The following is a 22,368-nucleotide window of genomic DNA, read 5'->3' on the forward strand; positions in this document are numbered from 1 at the left end:
GCAGCGTACTTCCAACGCACGGCACCCCATGCGCAGAGTAACGGCGGTAGTGCTAGAAAAAAACGTGACGTCATCACACGCTTGAATGCAGAGAAAACTCGTTTTCTTGAAATGTGTACATAAAAAAAGAGCGAAATAATATCTCTTATTCCCGGCGACAAGTCTTCTCCAGGATGTGTCCCAAAGGTAGGCACGCTCACAAGCGACGGCGGCGTCAGGCTCCGTAATGCTCGCGATTCATTCATTCGGTTCAGCGGTGAGAGTGTAGTGCGCTCTCGGATTATGATATCGTTTAAATCATTGTTACGTAGTTTGCTCGTGGTAGGAGCACAGCTCACAAAGTCTTCCCTCCCCTCTGCCGAACGCCGTCCAGTCGAGAATAAAGTGGCTTCTCATGGCCGCGTAGTCCTGGTTAACGTGCAGTCGTGGAGTTTGAGTCGCGTGATATTATTTTAATTATTATTCCCTTATGATGGGCTTCTGTCGTCACTTACACATCTGATTGCTCTAACAGTTTCGAGTGCCGCGCTTGCGCACACGCTCGGGGTTACGTAATTATACATTTATTTACAGTTTAACCTTGTCGCCGTCCGTGTTTCCCACGTCCCAACTCAGGGCGTCCCAGCCGAGGACTTGAGTCACTTGCCGCCCGAGCAGCGGAGGAAGAAGCTACAGCAGAAGATCGACGACCTGAACGGCGAAATCAAGAAGGAGGTCGACCAGAGGTAACGACGCGTCCAGAGGATTCGGGACAGACGGCCTCGTCCGTCGTCTTCCGTGACAACGCAATCATCGCCCCCCTCCCTACTGGCAGTCTTCGTGCCGCCAGGTCACGCTCGCTCGCAAACGAGACTCCATCCTGGCCTCTCGAGTCATTTTCGCCCGGTTAAACAGCCTCAACATCGATGTAGCGCAACCGTCGTGCGTGTGTGCGTGCCCCCCCCCGCCCCCCTTGTGTTGACGCGGTGCCCCGATCTGTCTCGCAGAGAGGCGCTGCTCAAGATGAAGGACGTCTACCTCAAGAACCCGCAGATGGGAGACTCCACCAGCCTGGAGCCCAAGCTGTCCGAGACGGCGCACAAGATCGACAAGCTCCAGCAGGAAGCTCAGAAGTTTGAGGTCAGCACCGGCTGTGGCGCTGTGAAGACAATAAAATCGGTTCATCCGACAAAATCACCGATCGGCGATCTGCCCATATATGGAAGGAAGTAGGCATGGTGTTGTCCTTAGGGGCATGTCCCTGCCCATATATCGTCTTGTGAAACCTGGATGGGGCTTGTCGATTGTATCAATTCAGCTCGCAGTCGATCCGACAGGCTCATTAGAGGATCGATTCAACGAGGGTTAATCATTGCGTCGATACGTCGGCGAGCGATCCATGGATCGAGTAATCCCATTGGCAAGTACAGGGCCGTGTGAAACGCCCCCTTTTTTTGATTGGCTAATATCTGCACGATCGGTGATTTGCTCGCAGTCCGTTTTTAGCGCAAACCATTGGCGCTCGTGCTGACATGCGTGCGGGCAGTTGTGTACAAACATTTGAAAGGGAAAATTCTTCAAACATGCCAAGGGTTTTTGTTATTTATTTTAGCAAGCTGTCTTTTTGGTAAGAATTATATGTAAACGTTCCCCTGGTCCTCCCTTCACGCGATAAGGCCTTTTTATTTAGCCAGGAAATCCACGCCGAGGATCAAGGCTGCTCTTCAGGAGGTTCCTACGACATTGGGACATTTTGAGCAATTCCCTTGATGAGTGTTTGGTAGAGTGAAGATGACCACTCTCAACCTACAATACCTGGCTCACCCAGGCAGCCTCACATCTAAGTACTAACCAGGCTCAACGCCTGCTTAGCCTCCGAGGTGTGACGATATAGGTCACACTCATTGGGCTCCCTATAACTCTGGTTATAAAGACAGTACATCCATTCACACGAATAGAAAGTTTTACCAACATAGTTAATTGAGTTTTTATCCCCCCATAGAATTACAAACCACCTTCGCATGCACGCTTGCAAACCGCCAAAATCACGGCTGTGTTTAAAGCTCAGAACGGCACTAATTGTGCACTTGTTTTATCATTTGACAGTAAAAAACATCATCGACTCGTATTTCGCGCACAAGATTCTGGTTATTCGCTAGGCTTTTTGCGAGCCTCGGCCGTTCTTTTGTCGCCGTTGCTGGAGTCTACGACCATCAACTCACAGCCATTTTAATCACGGGCCAACAAAACCCCCTATTCAAACCCGTGAACCTCGGCGCCGAGACCCCCAGTAACACCCGGACACCTCTAACATTCACTCTGAGGTCTTAAATTCCGATCGCAGATGCCACGCGAGTTGGGCACGGCGCGTGCCCCGGTGATTGAAATTGCGGGTCGCGCTCTAGCAGCAGCTGCGTGCGCAGCCTTGCGTGGCGTACGGCCTGACCGCTTTGTCCGCTTGTTCCGTTCCGTTCCGTCCATCAGAACTGGCTGGCGGATGCCGAGGGACGCATGCCTGCGCGCGTCGACGGTCCCAAGCGGAACAGCGCGGCGTACGATCGCAGCAGCATCGTGGTGAACAACGTCGTCAACAACGGCTCGCAGGACAGAGAGAGGTAGATAGCATCTAGCCCGGCCACCTACTCACCCGGCCACCTACTCACCCGGCCACCTACTCACCCAGCCACCTACTCAACCAGCCACGTACTCACCCGCCCACCTGCTTACCCAGCCACTTCATCATCCAACCACCCGGCCAAGTACTCACCCAGCTACCTACTCACTCAGCCACCTACTCACTGTGCCACCTACTCACCCAGCCACCTACTCACCCAGCCATCCGGCCACCTACTCACCCGGCCACCACAATCGCGTGACTTCATCCCTTGGTGTCTATACAGCAAGTACCCCTCTGTGCAAAGTCAGGTTTTATTATTTTGGAATTTCTCGCTCCCACCGTAGGAATGAGGAAGTTCCACGACTGGTTGAGGACTGTAAACAGGATGTAAGCAGTGGCCCGCACTTGTTTCAGCGGGTAGATCACTTCACCTCTTGAGTTGGGTAAAACGCTCCATCCCATCCTTCGTTTGTCATTTGTTGAATTATGGGCACAATAGACGGTGAGTAGGTGGAAGTGGTGAGTAGGTTGCAGGGTGACTGAGTTTAGTGGTGAGTAGGTGGCATGGTGAGCAGATGGTGTGGTGAGTCGGTGGGGTGGTGTGGTGGCGAGTAAGTGGCAGGCTAGATGCTATCTACCTCTTCCTCCGCCCGTGACTTGGCTAAAGCGCTACGTCTCACAGAGCGTCCATAGCAATGATACAAACACATTAAAACGCAGGCGTTTGCTAGAGTATGTTTTTTATCACGTGTGAAATGTGCGCTGACGCAGGTTATCGCACTCGCTCTGCAGCCTGGGTGGAAGCTGGCAGCTCTGCTTCACGTAGATTAATTTTCCACGGAAATAGGAAGTGGCTTTGAGCCACCTCGACCTAACGTACACACGGCTCACCGCCTGTGTGTGAAACCCTCGCCCCCCCTCCCCGTTGATAGTCAGCATTTCAATCGGTGATTTATCTCAGTGTTCTGGCAATGCCCCGGGGGGAACCTGACTGCAATCACATTTACTAGTCGCACCTTCGACCTCTGCCAGTGGTTCTCAGAAGGTGGTCTGCGACTTTCCTCCAGGTGGCCCGCGGTGGCTGTGGTGCAAGCTCAGGTTGACCCGGACAGAAATGACAAAGGTCACACCTTTTGTTTCGGACGTAAATTAATATTTTACTCGTGATATTTAATTAAAACAATTAAGTTTGGTAAACTACCGTGATTAAACTACCCGAACCCCTAAGATCTAAATGCCCCCGCTAACAAAAAATAAATAAAACTTCTAGCCGTATTAAATAATGTGTATATATATATGTTCCGGTAATATTCATAATTTAGTATTCGTGGTATTTAGAGCAAAGTGAATGTCTTTTGTCACCCAGCGGTGGGGGGGTGGGGAGCTGGGTGGTCCGCAGAAATCTTTGCATCGACAAGAAAAACCCTCAATCAAATAAATAGCTAAAAGCTCTCTATTCGTGCGAATAGATGTACTTCATAAGCAGGGTTATCGGGAGCCCAGTGAGGCTGGCTAGTCCGCGGGCCAAACCAGTTTGAAATAATATCGCCCCGACGTCCCTTCTCTCACCCACTTTCAAATATCACCAGTTGAGCGCGTGTGCTTTTGCGAGCGGTGTGCTGCAGTAGTAACTAATTGGCACGGTTTTTTTGACGCGACAAACCTTACTAATTGGCTGCGTCAGGTGGTGGCGGGTTTAACGACACATATTTACACGATCTAACCCAAAAAAAAAACTCATGGATCACCATCACCACCTCCACCTTCCCGTCCGTCCGTGTGGTTCTTGAGGAGATGGGATTAGAGATGTAAGTGGCTGAGCCGAGAGTTGGCGGACCGATTCCTCCTGCTAGGCCTCAAAGCAACGCTCCTCCTGAACCCTGACACCGATTTATTTCCGTTGGCCGTATGTCGTTTGCTCCGGGGCACGTTAAATTGTTGCCAGAGGCAGCTTGCCGGCCCTGTAGTTGTGACATTTTGAACACGAGATTCACTTTAAACTGTTGCCCGTTCCGGAAAGAAAGAGCCTGATAAACAGGGGGTGTGTCGCTCGGAGGGTGGCGGAGTGTGGGGAGAGTGGTGGGGGGGTCAAAGGTCACTGCGATGCGGTGCCTTGGTATTTCCTGTCTCTTTGCTTTTTAATCAACGGCCGAGTCCTGACCGTAGCCGTGGAGCATGGTCCGCCGAGCATGGTGGGACTGGCAGGGAGGAGGCGGGCTCGCGAGCGGTGGCTCACCCGAGGTCTCGCGATGGTGCCGTTGTTGAAAGAGAAAGCGGGAAAGCGATCCGGCCTTCAGCTCCGCGTGCCTCTCATATTCTGCCCATTGCCCCGGGGGGGGCGGTGGGGGGGGGGGCTGCTCCCGCCCCGCTGCTCGAGAGCGACAGGGAGAGAGGCGCGAGGCGGCGAACAGAGACGGCGTTGTCTTACGACGGCAAATTCACCGCGCTGGTTACACTCCCCTCTGCACCGTGCCCGGCAATCACCGGCCCCTAAGTGTTTCCCGGGGCTTGCTCGATGATTGTTAATCGCAGCAGCAGCAGCAGCAGCGACAGCAGCAGCGGCTGTGCTTGCTCAGCGTGAGTGGTGTGGACGAGGTCAGCGGCTGTGTCGGTAAATGCTGACCGTCCGATCTCAATATTGCAGGGTCTGCACGAGTGCAGTGCAATGCAATTGGGAGTTATAAATCGTATGAATGTGACCGCATCTCGCTATATAACTCGGGGAAATGTGGTCATCTAGAGTTGAACAACCAAGTACTATACCGCCTGTGCTGGACATCTGTGAAAAAGAGCTTCCTGGGTCATCGGATTTCTCCAGGACAAATGAACATTTTGATTCTCTGATTCTGCCCGGGCTCAACCTCCTGCTTAGTATTCTGAGATCTGAGTCGATGGGGTGGATTCCGGGTGATTTAGTCACGGGATTTATCTCAGGTGGGGGGGGGGCCTGGATACCCACAGTTGCCCAGCCTCATGCGGCGAATGCCGATGTGTTTGTAGGCAGGTGGGACAGGATGTGTTTGTGCCATTGACTCATGGAGTCAGCAATGCTGTGGTTTCATCACAGGGTGTGTGTGTGTAAGTTACCGTGTGCCTGTGTGTGTGCGTGTTTGTCGTGCGGTAGTGCAGCGCTGAGAACCCGGCGATTCCCGCTCACGGCCAACACCAGCAATGATTCTTATCGGAACCGGTCCTGGGTATCCCCTAGGTCGTCTCAGCCTTTAATGAGTAGCTGGTGTGGAGTGTAAACATCGCCTCTAAGGGAGACGAAGGCGTCCAAGCGTAGTGCTGGCCACCCACCGCCTCGTGTGCGGTGCCGGCCTTCATAGCTGCTACTCGCTAACGGCACTTGTCCCAACAGTGTTACAGGCTATACGGGGCATCTTTGGCTTGTGTGCCTGCGGTGCGTGTGTAGAGCGGTAGTGTAGTGCTAAGAACCCAGCGATTCCCGCTCACGGCCAACACCAGTGAGGATTATCTGAACCGGTCCTGGGCCTCCCCTAGATCGACTCAGCCTTAGATAAGTAGCTGGTGCGGTGTGTGGTCATCGCCACTGGGGGAGATGACTGTGGCCGAGCATGGTGCTGGCCACCCATTGCCTCGTGTGCCGTGCCGGCCTTCATAGGTGCTACTCGCTCACAGCACTTGCCCCAACAGTCTGTTAAGGCTGTAAGGGGGTTCTTTGTCTGTGTACTGTGCACGTGTGTGAGGCTTAGTGAGAGGGAAGAGAACCGCTCCGCACGACGAACCCGGCGACCCGAGTCCCACTCCCGGCTGCGGCTAACGTCGATGACGGGAGCTCCCCTAGGTCGACTCAGCCTTAAATGAGTACCTGGTGCGGTGTGTAAACATCCCCACTGGGGAGACGAAGGCAGCTGGGCGTGGCATTGCCTACATCACCCCCTCGTGTGCCATTCCAGCCGTCATCGGTGATCGGGTTAACAGAACTTGCTCCCACCAGTTTTTGAAGGGGAACCTTTGTCTCTGTGTAAGGTTTAAGGCTTAACTCCTCTGTCTGTGACTGACTGCATCTCCGTCTAAAGTAATCGCATGCCCACCGTTGCCGTACGCCATCTTCAGATGCTGCTGTGTCCCACGTGGACTCGGATGTTAATCTCAACATTTTTCCGCTGCTGTTGAATTGTCCGCGGTGGAGCGGTGGTGCAGCGACGCACGCACTGCACTATGAACGTGGCCACCTTGATGTTCGATTCACGCTCACCGATAATCACATCGGTGCCAAGTGACGCCTTAAGTCGGTGCTGCCCTCCGCTAACTTCTGCCAAACCGCGCTGACGAGCGCGGTGAAGTATGGTCAGCGACACGCCTGCGAAGGCTCTTGTCCAGCAGTGGATTGACATTGGGGCTGTTGCAATGTGTACACAAGCCATCCTACGTGTAGGTGTAGACGAAGCGTGAGTTTTATTGGTCTGAATCACGTCGAGGAATGCTGTTTTACATGTTTTATTGCCTCCCTCTCTCTTATCCTACAATATGCGTTCAAAAGGCTTTGTTACTGTGGAATCCTGGCGGGGAAAAGTGTGGGTGGCAGTAGTGGCGTGTGCCCCCTAACAGCACTTGCCCCAACAGTATGTGCAGGCTATACGGGGGACCTTTGTCTGCGTTGTCCTCTGTACAGTACTTGCATGCGTGTGCCTCCTGCTGCTGGGGATGCCGTCGTTGTTGTACGCACTTGGTTGAATATGGGTGGGCAGCTTTCATGAAAATAAATAACACAAAGGCTGACGCCCTTCGTGTGGGCGTGCATGGCGCAGCAGCACGCCTGAGACCCAGGGGCGTTTCGTGGGCCACGTAGAGATTCGGGCGACGTCCAAACCAAACGGGGCTGCGCGAGGTGGTGGCCCTGGTGACAGCGGCACAGCAAGCGGGAAGTCTCCACGTGGGGCCCTTTAAGTGCGTCCCCAGGGGGCGTTTTTCTCTCGAATTCCCACACGAAGTAAACAACCAAAGATCCCCCGTATAGCCTTAATGGACTGTAGGGGGCAAGTGCTGTTAGCGAGCACCTATAAAGGCCGGCACGGCACACGAGGGAGTGGGTAACACCACGCCCGGCCGCCTTTGTCTCCCTAGTGGAGATGTTTACACATCGCACCAAGTACTCATTTGAAGCCGAGTCGACCTAGGGGAGGCCCAGGACCAGTTCAGATAATCGTCACTGGGTGTTGGTCGTGAGCGGGAATTGAACGCGGGTTGCCAGGTTCGTAGCGCAACGTAGCGCTAACCGCTGCACCACCGCTCCGCACACGAAGTCAGATCACTCGTTCACATGGAATTGGCCAAACATTCCAGTTCAGGGCCCTCCTCAAAAAGCATTCCTGATACTCGTTGTGGCTTTCCTGGACAGATGGATAGATACGTGACTGGGATTGGTGGCGCGGTTCAGGCCACACTTCTTTATTCGTTGCCTCGATTTGGCACGTCTCGCGCTTTCGTCCACTTTGTCTGCATCTGCCCTCTGGTGGCCATCTACGGGCCTACACGTAAACCTCCCCTGCACGCGCCCGATCTCATCGTAACGCGGATGATGATCAGCAGGGGTTTGGGCCTGGTTATGGTGCTAGGATGGGTGGCCACCAGGGCTCGCCAGGTGTTGGTGTCGGCGTGTGGCCAGGAGACGGCAGTGGTGAGTGTCATCGCGCCCGTGTGAGCGCGTGGGATTTCACGCAACGTTTCCACGTTTGTCGTGTTTAAAAAAATAAAAATGCCTTCTCTGCCTAAATGTGACATTATCACGTAGTCGCAACAATAATGCGTCTAGTCGCACGCAATGGGAGGGAGGGGAGCGGCGGGGGGTAAATCTATTTGTGACCGCTGGCCACCACGACCCAGTGTCACCCTCCCCCTACTCACAGCCTCTTCTCGGCAAAGACAAAGATCTCCCGTATAGCCTTCACAGAGTGTTGGGCAAAGTGCTGTTAACGAGTAGCATCGATGAAGGCCAGCACTGTGGCACACGTGGCGGTGGGTGGCCAGCACCGCGCCTGGCCGCCTTTGTCTCCCCAGTAGCGATGTTTACACATCGTACAGGGTACTAATTTTAGGCTGAGTCGACTTAAGGGACGCCCAGGACCGGTTCAGATAATCGTCACCGGTGTTGGTCGTGAGCGGGAATCAAACCAGGGTCACCGGGTTCCTAGCGCAGCGTTGCGCTAACCGCCAAACCACCGCTCCTCACCAGATAGCAGCACACACAGCCCACACAGCAGCACACACAGCAGCATAGGCGGCGCAGCAGCGAGCGCCATCTTTCTCACCGAGCGCCGCGCTCTGGTTGTGCCGCGCTGTGGTTGCGCCGCCGTCGCCGCTGTGCTATAGTGTCCGCTCTTGGGCCCCCTCCCCACACGAGCAGTCCGGACGGCAGCTACACGGAGGAGGCCCCCCCGGAGGGCACGCCGGCGCCCCCCGCGCCGCGCCAGCCCGACCCGGCGGCGCCGGTGGCCCACGGCGGCGGCGGCGGCACCACCGCCACGACGGCGGCGCAGGTGGACTCCGGCGGGGACTTTGACGACGACGACTTTGAGGACGAGGAGCCGCTGCCCGTGCTCGGACGATGCAAGGCGCTGTACCCCTTCGACGGTGAGGATGGGTCCTTCATCGAGTCCCCTTGCGGTGTCGCTCCATTTCCCTGCGTCCGTGCCCTTCGCTTGAGTCTCTCAACCGAGATGGTTTCCGCACCGGTGCGCTGCTTGGCGTTGGACGTCCCAGTCAGGTCCGTGGCCCTGCTATTCCCAGAACACTTTCCAGTGTTCCCTCCTTTGCAGCCGCCCGCCACTCATCTTGGCGAGATGAGGCTGCTCACGGGCTACCTCCTGGCTCTTGTTTCATGTTCTCTTCTCCGGCGTGTGCCTCTCCTTTAGTAACCAATCCGTCGTGTAGACTCATCGTCTTCCAACGATTTCGATTTTTTTTTTTACGCGCCGCCACCAACCGCGCAGGTTCCACTCGCTCGTGCAGAGAGAGAATGATTTAGAGGTGCGAGGAATCAACAGACAAGCGGGAAGGCATCCGCGCAATGAACAAGCGCCAACAAATTCCCAAGCTCTGCGGTCCTCCACGTTGAAGGCGTTATCGGCCAATTACACGTGGGTGGAAAACAGAGCAAGGGGGCAGAGCCAGAGTACGGGCACCTCCTTGACGCCCACGGGAAGGGAGTTTCACACCGCATCTGTGTGTGATCCACCAACCCAACATGTCCTACCCATGCCCCCTCTGCTGTCCTCAACAATCGATTTGATGTATAATACCTGTGTGTGTTCTCCAATCCACGTGTTTCCCTTTCTGTGTCTCATTATAATCACAAGCATGCACCCTCATGAAAAGGAAAATAGCAGTGCACCTGAAGATGAACTGTTTTAATCAGTGCATGTTACTTGTACTGACAGACCAGGATCTGGTCTTTAATGGCAGGACCAGGATCTGGTCTTTAATAGCAGGACCAGGATTTGGTCTGACACAGTAGGACCAGTACCTGGTCTGTCACGGCAATTCTAACTGCAATGTTTTGTTTCCCACCATTCGGAAAACAGAGCCACGAGACGCTGCCACCATCGTCAATCTTGGCCACCTCCTTCTCGTCCCCGGTGCCTCCTGTGTAACTTTCTGACCCGCCCCTTCTGGACATCTGTGAAAGAGAGCTTCAGATTCCTGCAGTGTAAATAGATATTCTGATTCCGCTCGCGACTGCCAGGCAACAGCGAGGGCACCATCGCCATCACGGAGGAGGAGCTCTTCCAACTGGTGGAGGAGGACAAGGGCGACGGGTGGACGAGGGTCCGGAGGGCCAACGGAGAGGAGGGCTACGTGCCCACGTCCTACCTGGAGGTCACGCTCGATCCCGTCGCAGCAGCAGCAGCAGCCGCCGCCAAAACAGGTGCTGCGAGCGGGGTGCAGCTGCGTGCCTGCACCTACATCTAAAACAAAACAAAAACTTTTATTTTTATTTTACCAGGTAAGGCCCACTGAGCTATGAAGCTCTTTTTCAGAAGTGACCTGGCCACAAATGATGGCTCAACAAAGTGGCTTATCATGTGGAAATGTATAGCAGCCAAATACCCTAAACGCGACCACAGGGAGAGACACACGCAAAAATATATACATTCGTCGCGGTCGGAATGGAACCCACGATCTCCTGCATACCAGGCGAGGCAGATAGCATCTCGCCACCGTGGCACCCCACAGGCCTCGCGCCTGTGCCGCACAATGCATGTGAATACGAGAAGGTGGTCCTTAATAAATGACGTCACGGAGCAGCAGTCTTTAAAGAGCCGTCAGCATGCGGCTCCGGGGGCGGAGGTCGTCGATCTCTGGACTTGGTTCACGCTGCTCGATTGTCACCCCAACCTCGCGGTGCTATTGTCACGATAGTTTAATCGCAAGGCGGAGGCAGGTTTGCGATTCAGTTCAGGAAAATTCCATCCATTATGGAAGGGCGGGGGGGGCGGGTAGGGGCGACACGATTACTCTCGTGAAGGTGATTTAACGTGAACCAAACTGTCGGAGAAGTTCAACATACGTGTAGCCATGTTGCTGTTAGGGATTCAGCCGATTGAAAACGAGCCACGTTCGTCAAAGGACCTTTTTCAAATCTTGGACACACAAGCCAAAGCGATATTGACCTCTATGTAAATAGGTGATCGTGTACGGTATTGCCTTGGTAGGTACCCGCTCGCTGGCTTTGTACTGCTCATTAAATACCGAAGATAAATTAATAATCCACGTTTTGGCATAACTTTTCTGAACTAATCCTTTTGGCATTGTAGTCGATTATTACATTTTAGCCTCCAGTGGTTTCAGGGTTAAACGGGAAGGCCGTGGTGCTGGCCACCCACCCACCTCCTCGTGTGCCGTGCCGCCCTTCATAGGTGCTCGCCAACAGCACTTGCCCCAACAGTCTGTGCAGGCTACACGGGCGATCTTTGTCTCTGTTTTGCCCCCTACCTCCCTTCCTGTGTGGCCTCCCGGTGTGTTCCATCTGGCTTCGTCGTTTCACCCTCGTCCCCTCTACGTCTGGCATTGCAGCCCAAGCAGCCTGTCCCCGCCAATTTCTATCCTGTCTACCGCTCTGCCTTAATCAGTCTTAAGCGAATGTTACTTATGAACACAGCCTCTTTATGCGACTAGTTTATTCATCTTATGATAGCTTATCCATCCTCCTGTCTAGCACGTCAAACACGAATCAAAACCATGTTCAAGAAGGGCTTAGAGAGCCGACTCGTTTGAGTCGACGATTGCAGTTGTGGAAATATGAAAGCGACATTCTCCTGAATTTTTCCAACCTCCCCCACAAAAAATGATGGCCTAGAGGTTGATTGCCAGTGAACCAAGTAATACGCCACCCATGGGGTGTGATACTAAAGCCGGTGGAAAGCAGTCCAACGATACGAGTAAGTGCCTGCCGCTAGTATGGTACGGGAATACCAAGTCACTGATTGGACATCGTTGCACAGTTGGTCTGAGCACACGACTCGCAATCACACGGTCCCGCCACCGCTGGCACTCGTGAGCTGCAATCAGGAGAATGTGCATCTCCCCCACACGGGGTTTGGGCGGAAAACCCATGTTGCCGATTTAACCGCTGACGAAGCGAGCAGGATCGTCATCACCGTCGTCCTCTCTCCACGTGCACACCGCTGTTCCTGTTGTTTCCCCTTCACCCCCACACCCACCCCCCGGTACGTCGGCGTGCGGTGGCCGTGACGTGCTCCGAGCAGCCGCGCCTCTCCACTAAAGCCTCCTCCCTCCCCCCTCCTCCTCTCCCTCTTGTGTTGCCCCGCATCCAGGTTCATAAGAGGGGGTCTCCCCGCCCCCCCCTCCCCCACCACTTCCGTCTCGGGGAGAGGAGCTCCCGAGCGGGGACGAGCAGGCGGCCGCGGGGGGACAATATGTCCGGCTCTCGGTGGGGCCCTTCGTCGAGGCTCCGAGTTTTGTTGTTGTTGTTGCCAAATTCGGAAAAAGGTCGCAATTCTGGCCCACCTGCCCGCCCGCCCGCTCCCCGTAACGGCCATCTCCTGTTTGCTACCGACAATGTGGGACGAGGAGTGACAGGGCTGCGCCCAGAGCCGTCCCTAGGGTACACGGCGAATCGCGGCGACTGCCCCGGGCCCCGTGCTTTGGGGGTCTTCGTCCCCCCCCTACCTTCCGCACTTCGATATCGCGGTGTCAGACGTAATACTTCCGGTCAAGTTTGAAGGTGGAGAGGGTGGGGGCACATCCACCCCCCCCCACTTCCCCCCCTATGAACGGCACTGCCAGTGGCTGCTGTTGTGGTCCAGCTGACCTTTTCAGAAATAGAAACGGAATCGTGTGTGCACTGTGCAAGATCCGCCGCGCCTCCCCCTCCACCCCACAAACCTCCTTGCCCCACCACCACAATCTGGCGGCGTTCTCTTTGGAAACCGTTTGCGAACAGTTCAGAAAGTTTTTATTATGCGGCCGGATTTTTTGCGTTTAAATGTTTTGAACGTTTCAATTCGTTTGCAAGCAAGTACCGTTCTGCACTCTGGTGGAGACGATGGTGGCGGGGGGGGGGAGAGAGATGTTCAGGTCTCTTGCGGTTTTCCAGCAATAACCTGGGATGGTGACTTGGTTTAAAAAAAAATCGCAAGCACCTAAAAGGTCAGAAACAAACGATTGATTTTGCCAGGGCTTACAACCCACCCGGTCAAAAATGTACTTCGGTTTGAAACTAATACGTTGCCATATTGTCCATTTGGAGTTGTTCTCTGCGTTAGCATCCGTGACTTGCGAATCTGATCGACCAACCTCTCTTTTTTAGTTCCTTGATTTTTCATGGGTGGGGGGGGGTCTTTGTTTTGCCGCGAGTGCATTTCTCTCCTCCACACTCTTGCCCTTCAAGTAGTTCGTCAAGCCTCTCTTCACCCAAAGTTAATTCTTGTTTTTATATATATATCGTGAAACATTCTCCGTTGTCGTCGCTGAAGTTCTGCATTCTGTGAATATGAACTCTCGACTTGAGACTGCCCTTAGTAACGTCATATTAACCTCCGTTGTGCGTACGTTTACCCTTTTGTCCGGAGACTGAACCGTGCTTGGCGCTACGTTGCGTTGACGTTTTTTGAGAGTAGCGCGGCGCTCGCATGCTGTGCTCCCCCCCCCCTCGCTACTTTGCCACGGAAGCAAACTGTGAAGCTAAAACCCGACCAGAATCAGAATATTTATTTAGACTGGAGAAATCCGATGAGCCGTGAAGCTCTTTTTCTTTTTACATGTCCAGTAGGGGTGGGTCGGAACGTTGCGACAGCAACATAATTCAAGAACACCATGGGAGTGCAAAGTATAGGAAAGGTGAGCAAATCACTTGGAAAAAAAAATTGAGTTGGCTCATGCATCCAACATTTTTTTATTACAGCAGCATGAATGAATAAAAGTCACGAAAGTGGAAGTTGTTCGGTTCTTTCGTTGCGCTCCAAAATATTTTGGGCACCAAAATGTCTTGACGTCATCTGCGGCAGCCAATCGCAGTTGCTCGTTATCCGTTTGCGTCAGGACGGCTGATAACACGGGAATCTTCTGACCCCTCCCTCCCCCAGCCTATTAAGATGACGGTTACAAGCTCCCAGAAATATTCCTGCTGCCTGGTTCATTGCAGACGGTCGTAAAAATAATCCCGTTGAGGTCCCAGGGATTTATGTCGTCGTGGGTAAATTCCCGGTGGCGTGGTCCGACGTGCCCCATGACTTCACTCTTTGAGTGCGGGCTCACGGTGAGGACAGCCGTGGTCCAAAAGATAAATTTGTATCTTGTTAGGATCGGACCACTACCCATTCAGCTTGTACAGCCACCGGTGAAACTAGATATGATCGGCAATCGTTAGCTGCGTAGGTTTTCGCGGTTGTGTTGTCACGGCTCTCTGCGACGTGATTTCGGGACGAGGCCCAACGTTTCGCTCCACGTGCTGTGAATTTTTTCGGTTTCCAGAAAAGCTCCCATGACGTGGAGCGCAAACACACGGCGGAATACCCGGAAAAGGCATCACGGAGCTGTACCTGTTGTCGTCGGTGCGAGTCAGACCGAGTCATAGACAAACGCCGAATTGTTGGGGGGGTTTTTGGACCGTGTGTGTTACGAGTGCCCGTTCGGACAATGTGTTTTTAATCTCTTCCTTCGCGCAGAGAAGACAGAGAGAGCGAGCGAGCGAGTCTTAGCATTTCGTAAAAAATGCCCGGCTCGCTACATTCATCACAGCCTGGCCAAGCCGTTCCTGTTAACGTATTTAATGTCGTCGTTACTCTTTTGTAATAACTCCACTGCTACTACTCGGCCAACTTGACCGTCAAACGCTGACGCGGCAAAATAGTAAATACCGTCTATTGGATAGACCGGGGCGACGAGGATGGGCGAGCGTGCGCAACAGCTCCGCGTTCCTTGAAGAAATCGCGCGAGAATAAAAAAAAAACGCAACGCCTGGCGCGTGTTTTGACTTCGCTTTTCGTCGCGCCGTCAGCCAGCGGCGACACGCCTCTCCCCCCCCCCCCGGACGGCGCCCGTGAACATTTCGCGGCGGCGGAAACGAATCGCTCTTTGGCCCGACGGGCCCCGGGCCGTGGGGTTTGGGACGCATTCCGGGTGACCTCGGTGGCACGCGATTGCGGCTGACGGTGCCGCTGTTGACCCCAGGTCGGGGCCGCTAGCTCTCGACTTCCTTCTGGGCGGCGGCGACCGTTATCCCACCGACCCCCCCCGGCACTTGCGTCGCGCTCGGGCGGGCATGCTGGACACGTCGCTCGTCTGGCAATGGTTGGCTACGTACGGTGCGAAAGGAGTTCAGCGTATACGTACGTACGACGCTCCCGTCTGCCTCGCCGTTGCCTTTCGAAGCGCCCACCGTCGTCGTGGCACTGCTTAGAATTAGCGGGGATCGTCGTCGTCGTTTTGTTTTCCCGCATCTCCGATTAAGCACGGTTGGCTACGTACGGTATCGAAAGAAGTTCAACATACATACGTACGTTCGTTTGTCTTTCCATCATATCGCGTATGACCACCCGCCCCCGGTGTTCACCTTCTGTCGGTGGACGCGGGGTGAGAGCCCTGTGACCCTGCGGGGTGAGAGCCCCGTGACCCTGCGGGGTGAGAGCCCCGTGACCCTGCGGGGTGAGAGCCCCGTGCACGCAGGACGGATCGCCAATCCGCAGACTTCGACGTTGCCACCGCAGCGCTGTGCTGACACTGCGTCACCGTTTGCAGCTCGTTCCTCCCGTTGGGGTCCGCGCAGAGCGTGGATGCGGAGTGACCGCACCGTGACAAATCGCCGCAAGCGTTGTGCCGGTCCGTGCGGGCAGTGGGGAAACCTCCCCACAAAGATGGAAAGTCTCTTAATTGCATGGAATTTAATTACAATTTGTAATTGCTATCAGAGAAATTGGCGGTTTGTATCTATATATTGGTCATGAGTACCCATGTTGCAATATCGCAGTACGGTGGTTTGAATGTGTTTAACCCATCTCTGCCCGTGACGACATGAGGCCTACTACTTTTGACACGGGCCCACGAACAATATCTATCCATCACTGCAAGTGCAAGCATATTAGTCTCACCGGTCGGGTACTAGAGGGGAACGTTTTGACCTGGCAACCAACAACATCGTTCCTAGTGTCGGTGCCATGCTCAATCACTTCACTCACTGCAAGTGCCTCTCGCAGTGACAGAAGTGGTCGAGCTGCATGTGTGTGCGTTAGTATGTCTGTGTGTGTGCGTTCGTATGTCTGTGTGTTGTGAGTTTCGTATGTCTGTGTACGTGTGTGCATTAGTAAGTCTGTGTGTTCACGTGTGCGTTTGTATGTCTGTGTGTTGATGTGTGCGTTAGTATGTCTGTGTGTGTGTGCGTTTGTATGTCTGTGTGTTGATGTGAGTGTTAGTATGTCTGTTGACGTGTGGTTGCCCGCGGCCATTTGGATCTGAGAGTGCGATCCGATGTGGCCCCCGGTAAGAATAAAAGGTTGTGCCCCCTCACCACCCCCGATCCCACTCGCTCGTCTGAATGTCCGCTCCATCCCTGCGTGCAATTCTCCCGCTGCACATTAGTTGCCACGCGTGTTTTCTTTTTAATGTGTACATGTAAAAAAACACACACAAAAAACTTTGCCGGTAGTTGTTTTTTTAATGCACAATTTATTTTCCGTTTAACTTTCTTTTAAAATATATATTATTATTTGTTTCTGGATCGGAGAATCGTGTTCGTTTTTTTTTTTTGAAGCGGGGAACGTCAGCCACAGTTACCGCCACTTGGATGGATGGAACCCATTGAGAATCACAGCTCCCACGGGGCATGTTGGGACGTCGTCACGATCAGAGGCTAGGATGTCGTAGGCGCCAGGTAACGTTTTAGAGGAAAACTTGCAACCAGGACGCGGGCGGGACACGCGTACTTGTGTGACAGGCGGGTATCTCGAAGGCGTTCGCGATCAATAATAGATTCATCGACAATGCGCTACGATCCAGCGTCGTGTCCGACTGTGGGTTTAGCATCTTTGCTCACCGTCACCGACGCTATGTAGTCGTAACAAACAAACACGCAAAAAAAACAAGCTATCGGCGGTTTTCTTATTTTTACGTTCGTCGGTTTTATTCGTTTAAAGTATATATTTTAAACTTAACGGCTTGCACAGTTAACGGGAGTTTTGTTGTCGTAGCGCTCGCAATCGCCACGCGGACGCGCAACCGACGCGGCCCTCTCGCGTCGGCACGCGCGGTAACTTATTGTCACTTTGTCAGTGCAGGCACCTCGTTTGCTTCACCTCGCGGAGGGAGGGGGGAGGGGGGTCTCGTTTGCGGAGCTGCGTTTTTGTTGTTGTTGTTGTTGCAAAGTCGCCTTATCGTGCGCGTAACGTTAGGCCCTGCTGACGACGATGTATGTTGCGACGACTTTCCCTCGAGCGAGCGGGGAGTTTCGCCAAACTCCAGTCCTCCCGCTGCCTCCCACCCGCCTGCTCTCCTTCGAAGGGACAACGTTGGGGCCAACGTTGTTGGCACGCGGCTGCAACAATTGCACGGATGTTGGCCCAACAGTTCCACGTTTGCTGGGGACAAACTCTCCGCTGTTTACCAAACGCGCCTCCATTCAAATTGAAGCGCGGCTTTTCTGTAGGTGGTGCGTAGACGTGGAATCCCCCCGTGTCGCCTTCACAGGCTGTTGGGCCAAGCGCTGTTGGCGAATAGCACCTATGAAGGCCGGCACGGCACGGGGGGGGGGGTGTGTCCAGCCCCCCCCCACAACGCACCAGATGCGCATTTGAGGCCAAATCGAACTAGCGGAGGGTCGACAGAACCTGTTCAAATTCGGTTCACCCGGGTCCACAGCGCAGTGCGCCAACCCGCTACACTACCGCTCCCCGAACAAGTTTTATGAAAATCAGCGTCATATCGGTCACAAGCCATTGGCAAATTTGGCCGTGGTGGGCTCTGATTGCGACATTCATTAACATGCGGGTAATTTGGAGACGTTGGACCCTTCAACTGCAGTTTTGGAGAGAGGACCCCCCCCCCCCACCCGACTCTGCTCCGTAGTGTTTAGTACCTTTGCACACACACAGTACACACTTTTACACTGCACAGTCCCTGTGTGTGTGTGCGCTCGCACGCACGCGGTAGTCCTGACTGTGATAGTCCCGTTTACGATGGAGGATCGACCCCGCCGCTTTGCTGTTCATCACGGATGGGGCGTCATCAGGGGCACAAGCGGTTTGCCTTGGGTGGATGGGGCGATTGGGCCGAGAGACGACAGGACGGGAGGGGCTGGTTGGACAGGAGGGGCTGGGTGGACAGGACAGGAGGGGCTGGGTGGACAGTGACAGGAGGGGCTGGGTCGACAGTGATAGGAGGGGCTGGGTGGACAGTGACAGGAGGGGCTGGGTCGACAGTGATAGGAGGGGCTGGGTGGACAGTGATAGGAGGGGCTGGGTCGACAGTGATAGGAGGGGCTGGGTTGACAGTGATAGGAGGGGCTGGGTCGACAGTAATAGGAGGGGCTGGGTCGACAGGAGGGGCTGGGTCGACAGGACGGGAGGGGCTGGGTCGACAGGAGGGGTTGGGTGGACAGGACAGGAGGGGCTGGGTCAACAGTGATAGGAGGGGCTGGGTCGACAGTGACAGGACGGGAGGGGCTGGGTGGACAGGACGGGAGGGGCTGGATGGCCAGAGAGGGGTTGATGGTGGGTGGGTGGTGGGTGTGGGGGGTTCTGTTTGTGACGCAGCTGCCACCCACCCACCGCCAGGTAACCCCCCCCGCGCGTTACCTGTGGATCCCACGGCGGCCCACCCGCCCCATCCCCGGCCTGGCTGTCCCGCACGTGGCTCGCGTGTCAAACAGGCGCGTATAATAACAATGCTTGTTTTGTTATGGTTTTTGTTGTAACGCTGCTGTACATGAAATAAACACGTTTTGCATAAACAGTCACGCGTTGTTGTTGTTTGCACGTTTGGGGCTGCCGTGCTTTGCGATTGGTTGGTTAGCAGCACACCTAACTTGCAATCTGAATGTCGCCGGTTGGATTCAATTTCCTGGCGCGGTAGTTGAAACAAGGGTGCAGGTTTCTGAATCCCACCACCTCCACCCCGCCCCCATCTGCCCAGCAGCACAGTATATCCATGGGGAGCACCAAGTCAGTCGAATTGGAATGTCGCGTTTGGTGGGGTTGAGTGTGGGTACCCTCGCCTCTTCCAGGAGATCTCGCCAGCGTGGAAGAGTAGGCCAAAACCACCGTCGAGAGCTCCCTCTCGTGGAGGCCTTGTTTTCCGTCAGCAGTGGCAGAGCTGCGCCTGTACCGGACGTGGGAATTGTAAGTTGCGATGTCTATTCAACTTCTTTCACACCGTACGCAGCCAAACGTGCTAATGGGGAGTGAGGGGGAATGACAACTAAACACAAAAAGCAGTTCGAAAAAAGCGCGTTTTCAATCTAGATGATGATTAATTAAAAGTGCAGCGGAGCTCCCAGTGGCTTTCTAATATCGGAAGGAAGAGCGTTCCAGACGGCCGCAAGAATCGCGTCTGAAAGCACCGCGCGATGCGGCGACCACCGCCTTTGTTCGACGGTTAGCGGCCAAAAGCAATTGCTGCGAGGATGACCGGAGTCCGCGCCATGATGGTTTACGCTCCTTGACGAGATCAGCGAGGTATTGTGGTTCATTTGTGGCGAGCACTTTGTGCGTAATGCGGTGTGACCTTATCACGCGTGCTTTTGTGTAATAAACGCGTCATGGGCAGCAGAGGGCAGTGCTGAAAAAATGCACTGTTGAGGTGTACAGTACAACACTTCTACGATCCCGCCAGATATTTATTGCACTTATTGTTTTCATGTCACCAGGCAAGGCCTCACTGAGCTCTGTAGATGTTTTTTCAGAAGCGACCTGCCCATCACAAATGACAGCTCAACGAAGTGGCTTATCGTGTGGTAATGTATAGCAGCCAAATGTTGATTGAAAAATGTGGAGGGGGGAAAACCGGAGGAGCCGGAGAAAATCTCTGCTTCCCCCACCGACAATCAGCACTGACCAGGGTGCACTGTTCTTGTACTTTGCTCTCAGGAACTGGTGATACAAATGCCATAAAATAGGCTGTAATTATAGTCTAGGCCAATCAGTCTGAAGGACAATGCATGACATCGAAGCATATTTTTTCTCCATGTTTTGCCACAAGTGTAATGACGATTTTGGCGCACTTGTCTTGAGATGGTTTATTTTATTAAGAGGCCACGTGCTCACACTCGAACAGGCGGAGACCCCCACTGCAACAGCCCTGAGTCTCCCGTGCATCTCCCTTATATACGGTCCAAGGCCACACCCCCATTCCCGAACCTTCTCGCTGGTTCTAGACCGCTCGCTCTACCAGCAGATTCCACTGTTCTCTTTCGTCACCTCGCCACGCTCCTATTCTCGATAATTCCCGTAGCCACCAGTCCATTCGTACCGCAAGCTGACTCCCCTGTCATTACCTCCCGTGGCCACTAGTCTATTCGCACTGCAGGCTGACTCCCCTGTCATTACCTCCCGTGGCCACTAGTCCATTCGCAATGCAGGCTGACTCCCCTGTCATTACCTCCTGTGGCCACTAGTCCATTCGTACTGCAGGCTGACTCCCCTGTCATTACCTCCCGTGGCCACTGGTCCATTCGCACTGCAGGCTGACTCCACTGTCATCACCTTGCGTGGCCACTAGTCCACTTACACCGGAGGTTCACTCTACTGTCATCACACAAGTATGCGTGGTGAATGCAGACTCGATGTCTTGTAACAGGTGTCTAGTTGGTGTTTGCACATCTTAATACCGGTATTTAAGTACGGTCATATAACTCGCGCGACACCACATAGCACCAGGAGTCTGCACGCATTCAGCAAGGAGCCTCTACAATGTAACACGATTTATTTTACTGTGGACTTTAATTCTCGTCATGTTTATAAGAATACAGATTTAAACATTTCCATGCCCATTTTTACCGAAAACACCGTAAGGTTAGTGCGTCTTTTTTCACGTTTTGGCAAAATGGAACGTTTCAAAATGTTCTAAACATTATATATTCACCGTCTATACAGGACACGTTTTAACGCGTTTGGTGAAAATAAGATGAAAACTGGTCGTGCCAATTCCAAAGGTTATATATATATGTACAGTTAATGTTTTATTGAGCGTACATATATAACATCTCTTTAACATTTTAGTGGAATTTTAAAAAAATGTTTGGGCTTATGTACACGAAAAACTACAGTGTTTTTCAATTAATTGGCCAAAATAATCCACTCAAATGTTATTTTCTAATATATGCCACTTTTTTAAAGATTCAACAGGTGATGTACCCGATTTCATGTTTTAGTGGAAAAATACATGACAATAAAAATTAGCTATTTTGGCCCAACAATTCAGGATAATAGAAGTTAGCGTGTCAATTGATTACTTTTTTATCTTTATTTTTGGCAAAAATAAACTTGATTGTATTCTTCAATAAATGCCACATTTAGCAGGAATACATCCGTCGCATTAGACACTTCAATGGTGATGTAATTTGTCGCGCCAGAATTTAGAAACTCGGCACATCATATCCACGAGCACTGGAACGCTCTCCTGACGTCATCGTCAACATCATCGCCAACATATCGATGGTCCTAAATTTGCCAAATCTGAATAATGAACCCACATTTACTCAACGGAGAAATGCGTGGCAGCCATCGCCTCCCTGGTGAAGCTATCCTGGGCTAAAATATTAATTACAAAAATAACCATCATTGTCATCTCACTCACAACACCTGATCTGAAATCTCGCTCCACCACTCTCACATCACCCACTGTCGGATACGATGACACTCTGTCCAACGCTCTTCCTCTTGCGTACGGCCAAGTGAACAGGCGAGGCCTTTTGAATTTCTGCTGCTGCTGCTGCTGCCTCCGATGAATTTCAGAAGGTGGCAGCCGTTCCCAGGGTGCGCCGCTTCTGCCGTCGCGTTACATTGTCCCAACGTCGCGAGCCATTCCACGGCAGCATCCGGGCGTGGCAGCCGAGCAGAGTAGGAGCGGTCCGCTTGCTCCACCAGAGAGCGTGCGTTGTATCGGCCAGGCGACGTCGGTGACACACGCCTGATTGCTTGGCAGCTCACCATGCTCGCAAGGCAGTGCAGGCATTGCAAGGGGCAGGCGAGAGCAAGTGCTTCCGTCTTTATCTTTCAAATGCCGTCCGCGTTGACGTGGCCGCCCGACACAATAAAAAGGACGCAACGCAAAACCCTGGGCCCCGCTGGCTCCAACTA

The 22,368-nt window shown here is 53.4% G+C and overlaps 1 protein-coding gene across 15 annotated transcripts in view; it reads left to right on the forward strand.

Annotated features, from left to right (window-relative positions):
• The window catches only part of LOC144937827 (formin-binding protein 1-like), a 70,115-nt gene extending 51,091 nt beyond the window's left edge, over positions 1-19,024 (forward strand). For 5 of the 15 annotated variants that reach the window (XM_078865331.1, XM_078865317.1, XM_078865324.1 and 2 more), the window contains 7 exons: positions 163-186; positions 616-725; positions 987-1,119; positions 2,464-2,594; positions 8,964-9,193; positions 10,305-10,487; positions 12,397-19,024. In XM_078865331.1, coding sequence (XP_078721457.1) covers positions 163-186; positions 616-725; positions 987-1,119; positions 2,464-2,594; positions 8,964-9,193; positions 10,305-10,487; positions 12,397-12,404 — 819 coding nt within the window. In that variant the 3' untranslated portion in view covers positions 12,405-19,024. The remainder of the gene's footprint in view (positions 1-162; positions 187-615; positions 726-986; positions 1,120-2,463; positions 2,595-8,963; positions 9,194-10,304; positions 10,488-12,396) is intronic. The other 10 variants (XM_078865320.1, XM_078865322.1, XM_078865325.1 and 7 more) reach the window with 4 other exon arrangements.
• Positions 19,025-22,368: the final 3,344 nt, after the last annotated feature.

Source organism: Lampetra fluviatilis, chromosome 20, assembly GCF_964198595.1.
Source record: "Lampetra fluviatilis chromosome 20, kcLamFluv1.1, whole genome shotgun sequence".
NCBI lineage: Eukaryota > Metazoa > Chordata > Hyperoartia > Petromyzontiformes > Petromyzontidae > Lampetra > Lampetra fluviatilis.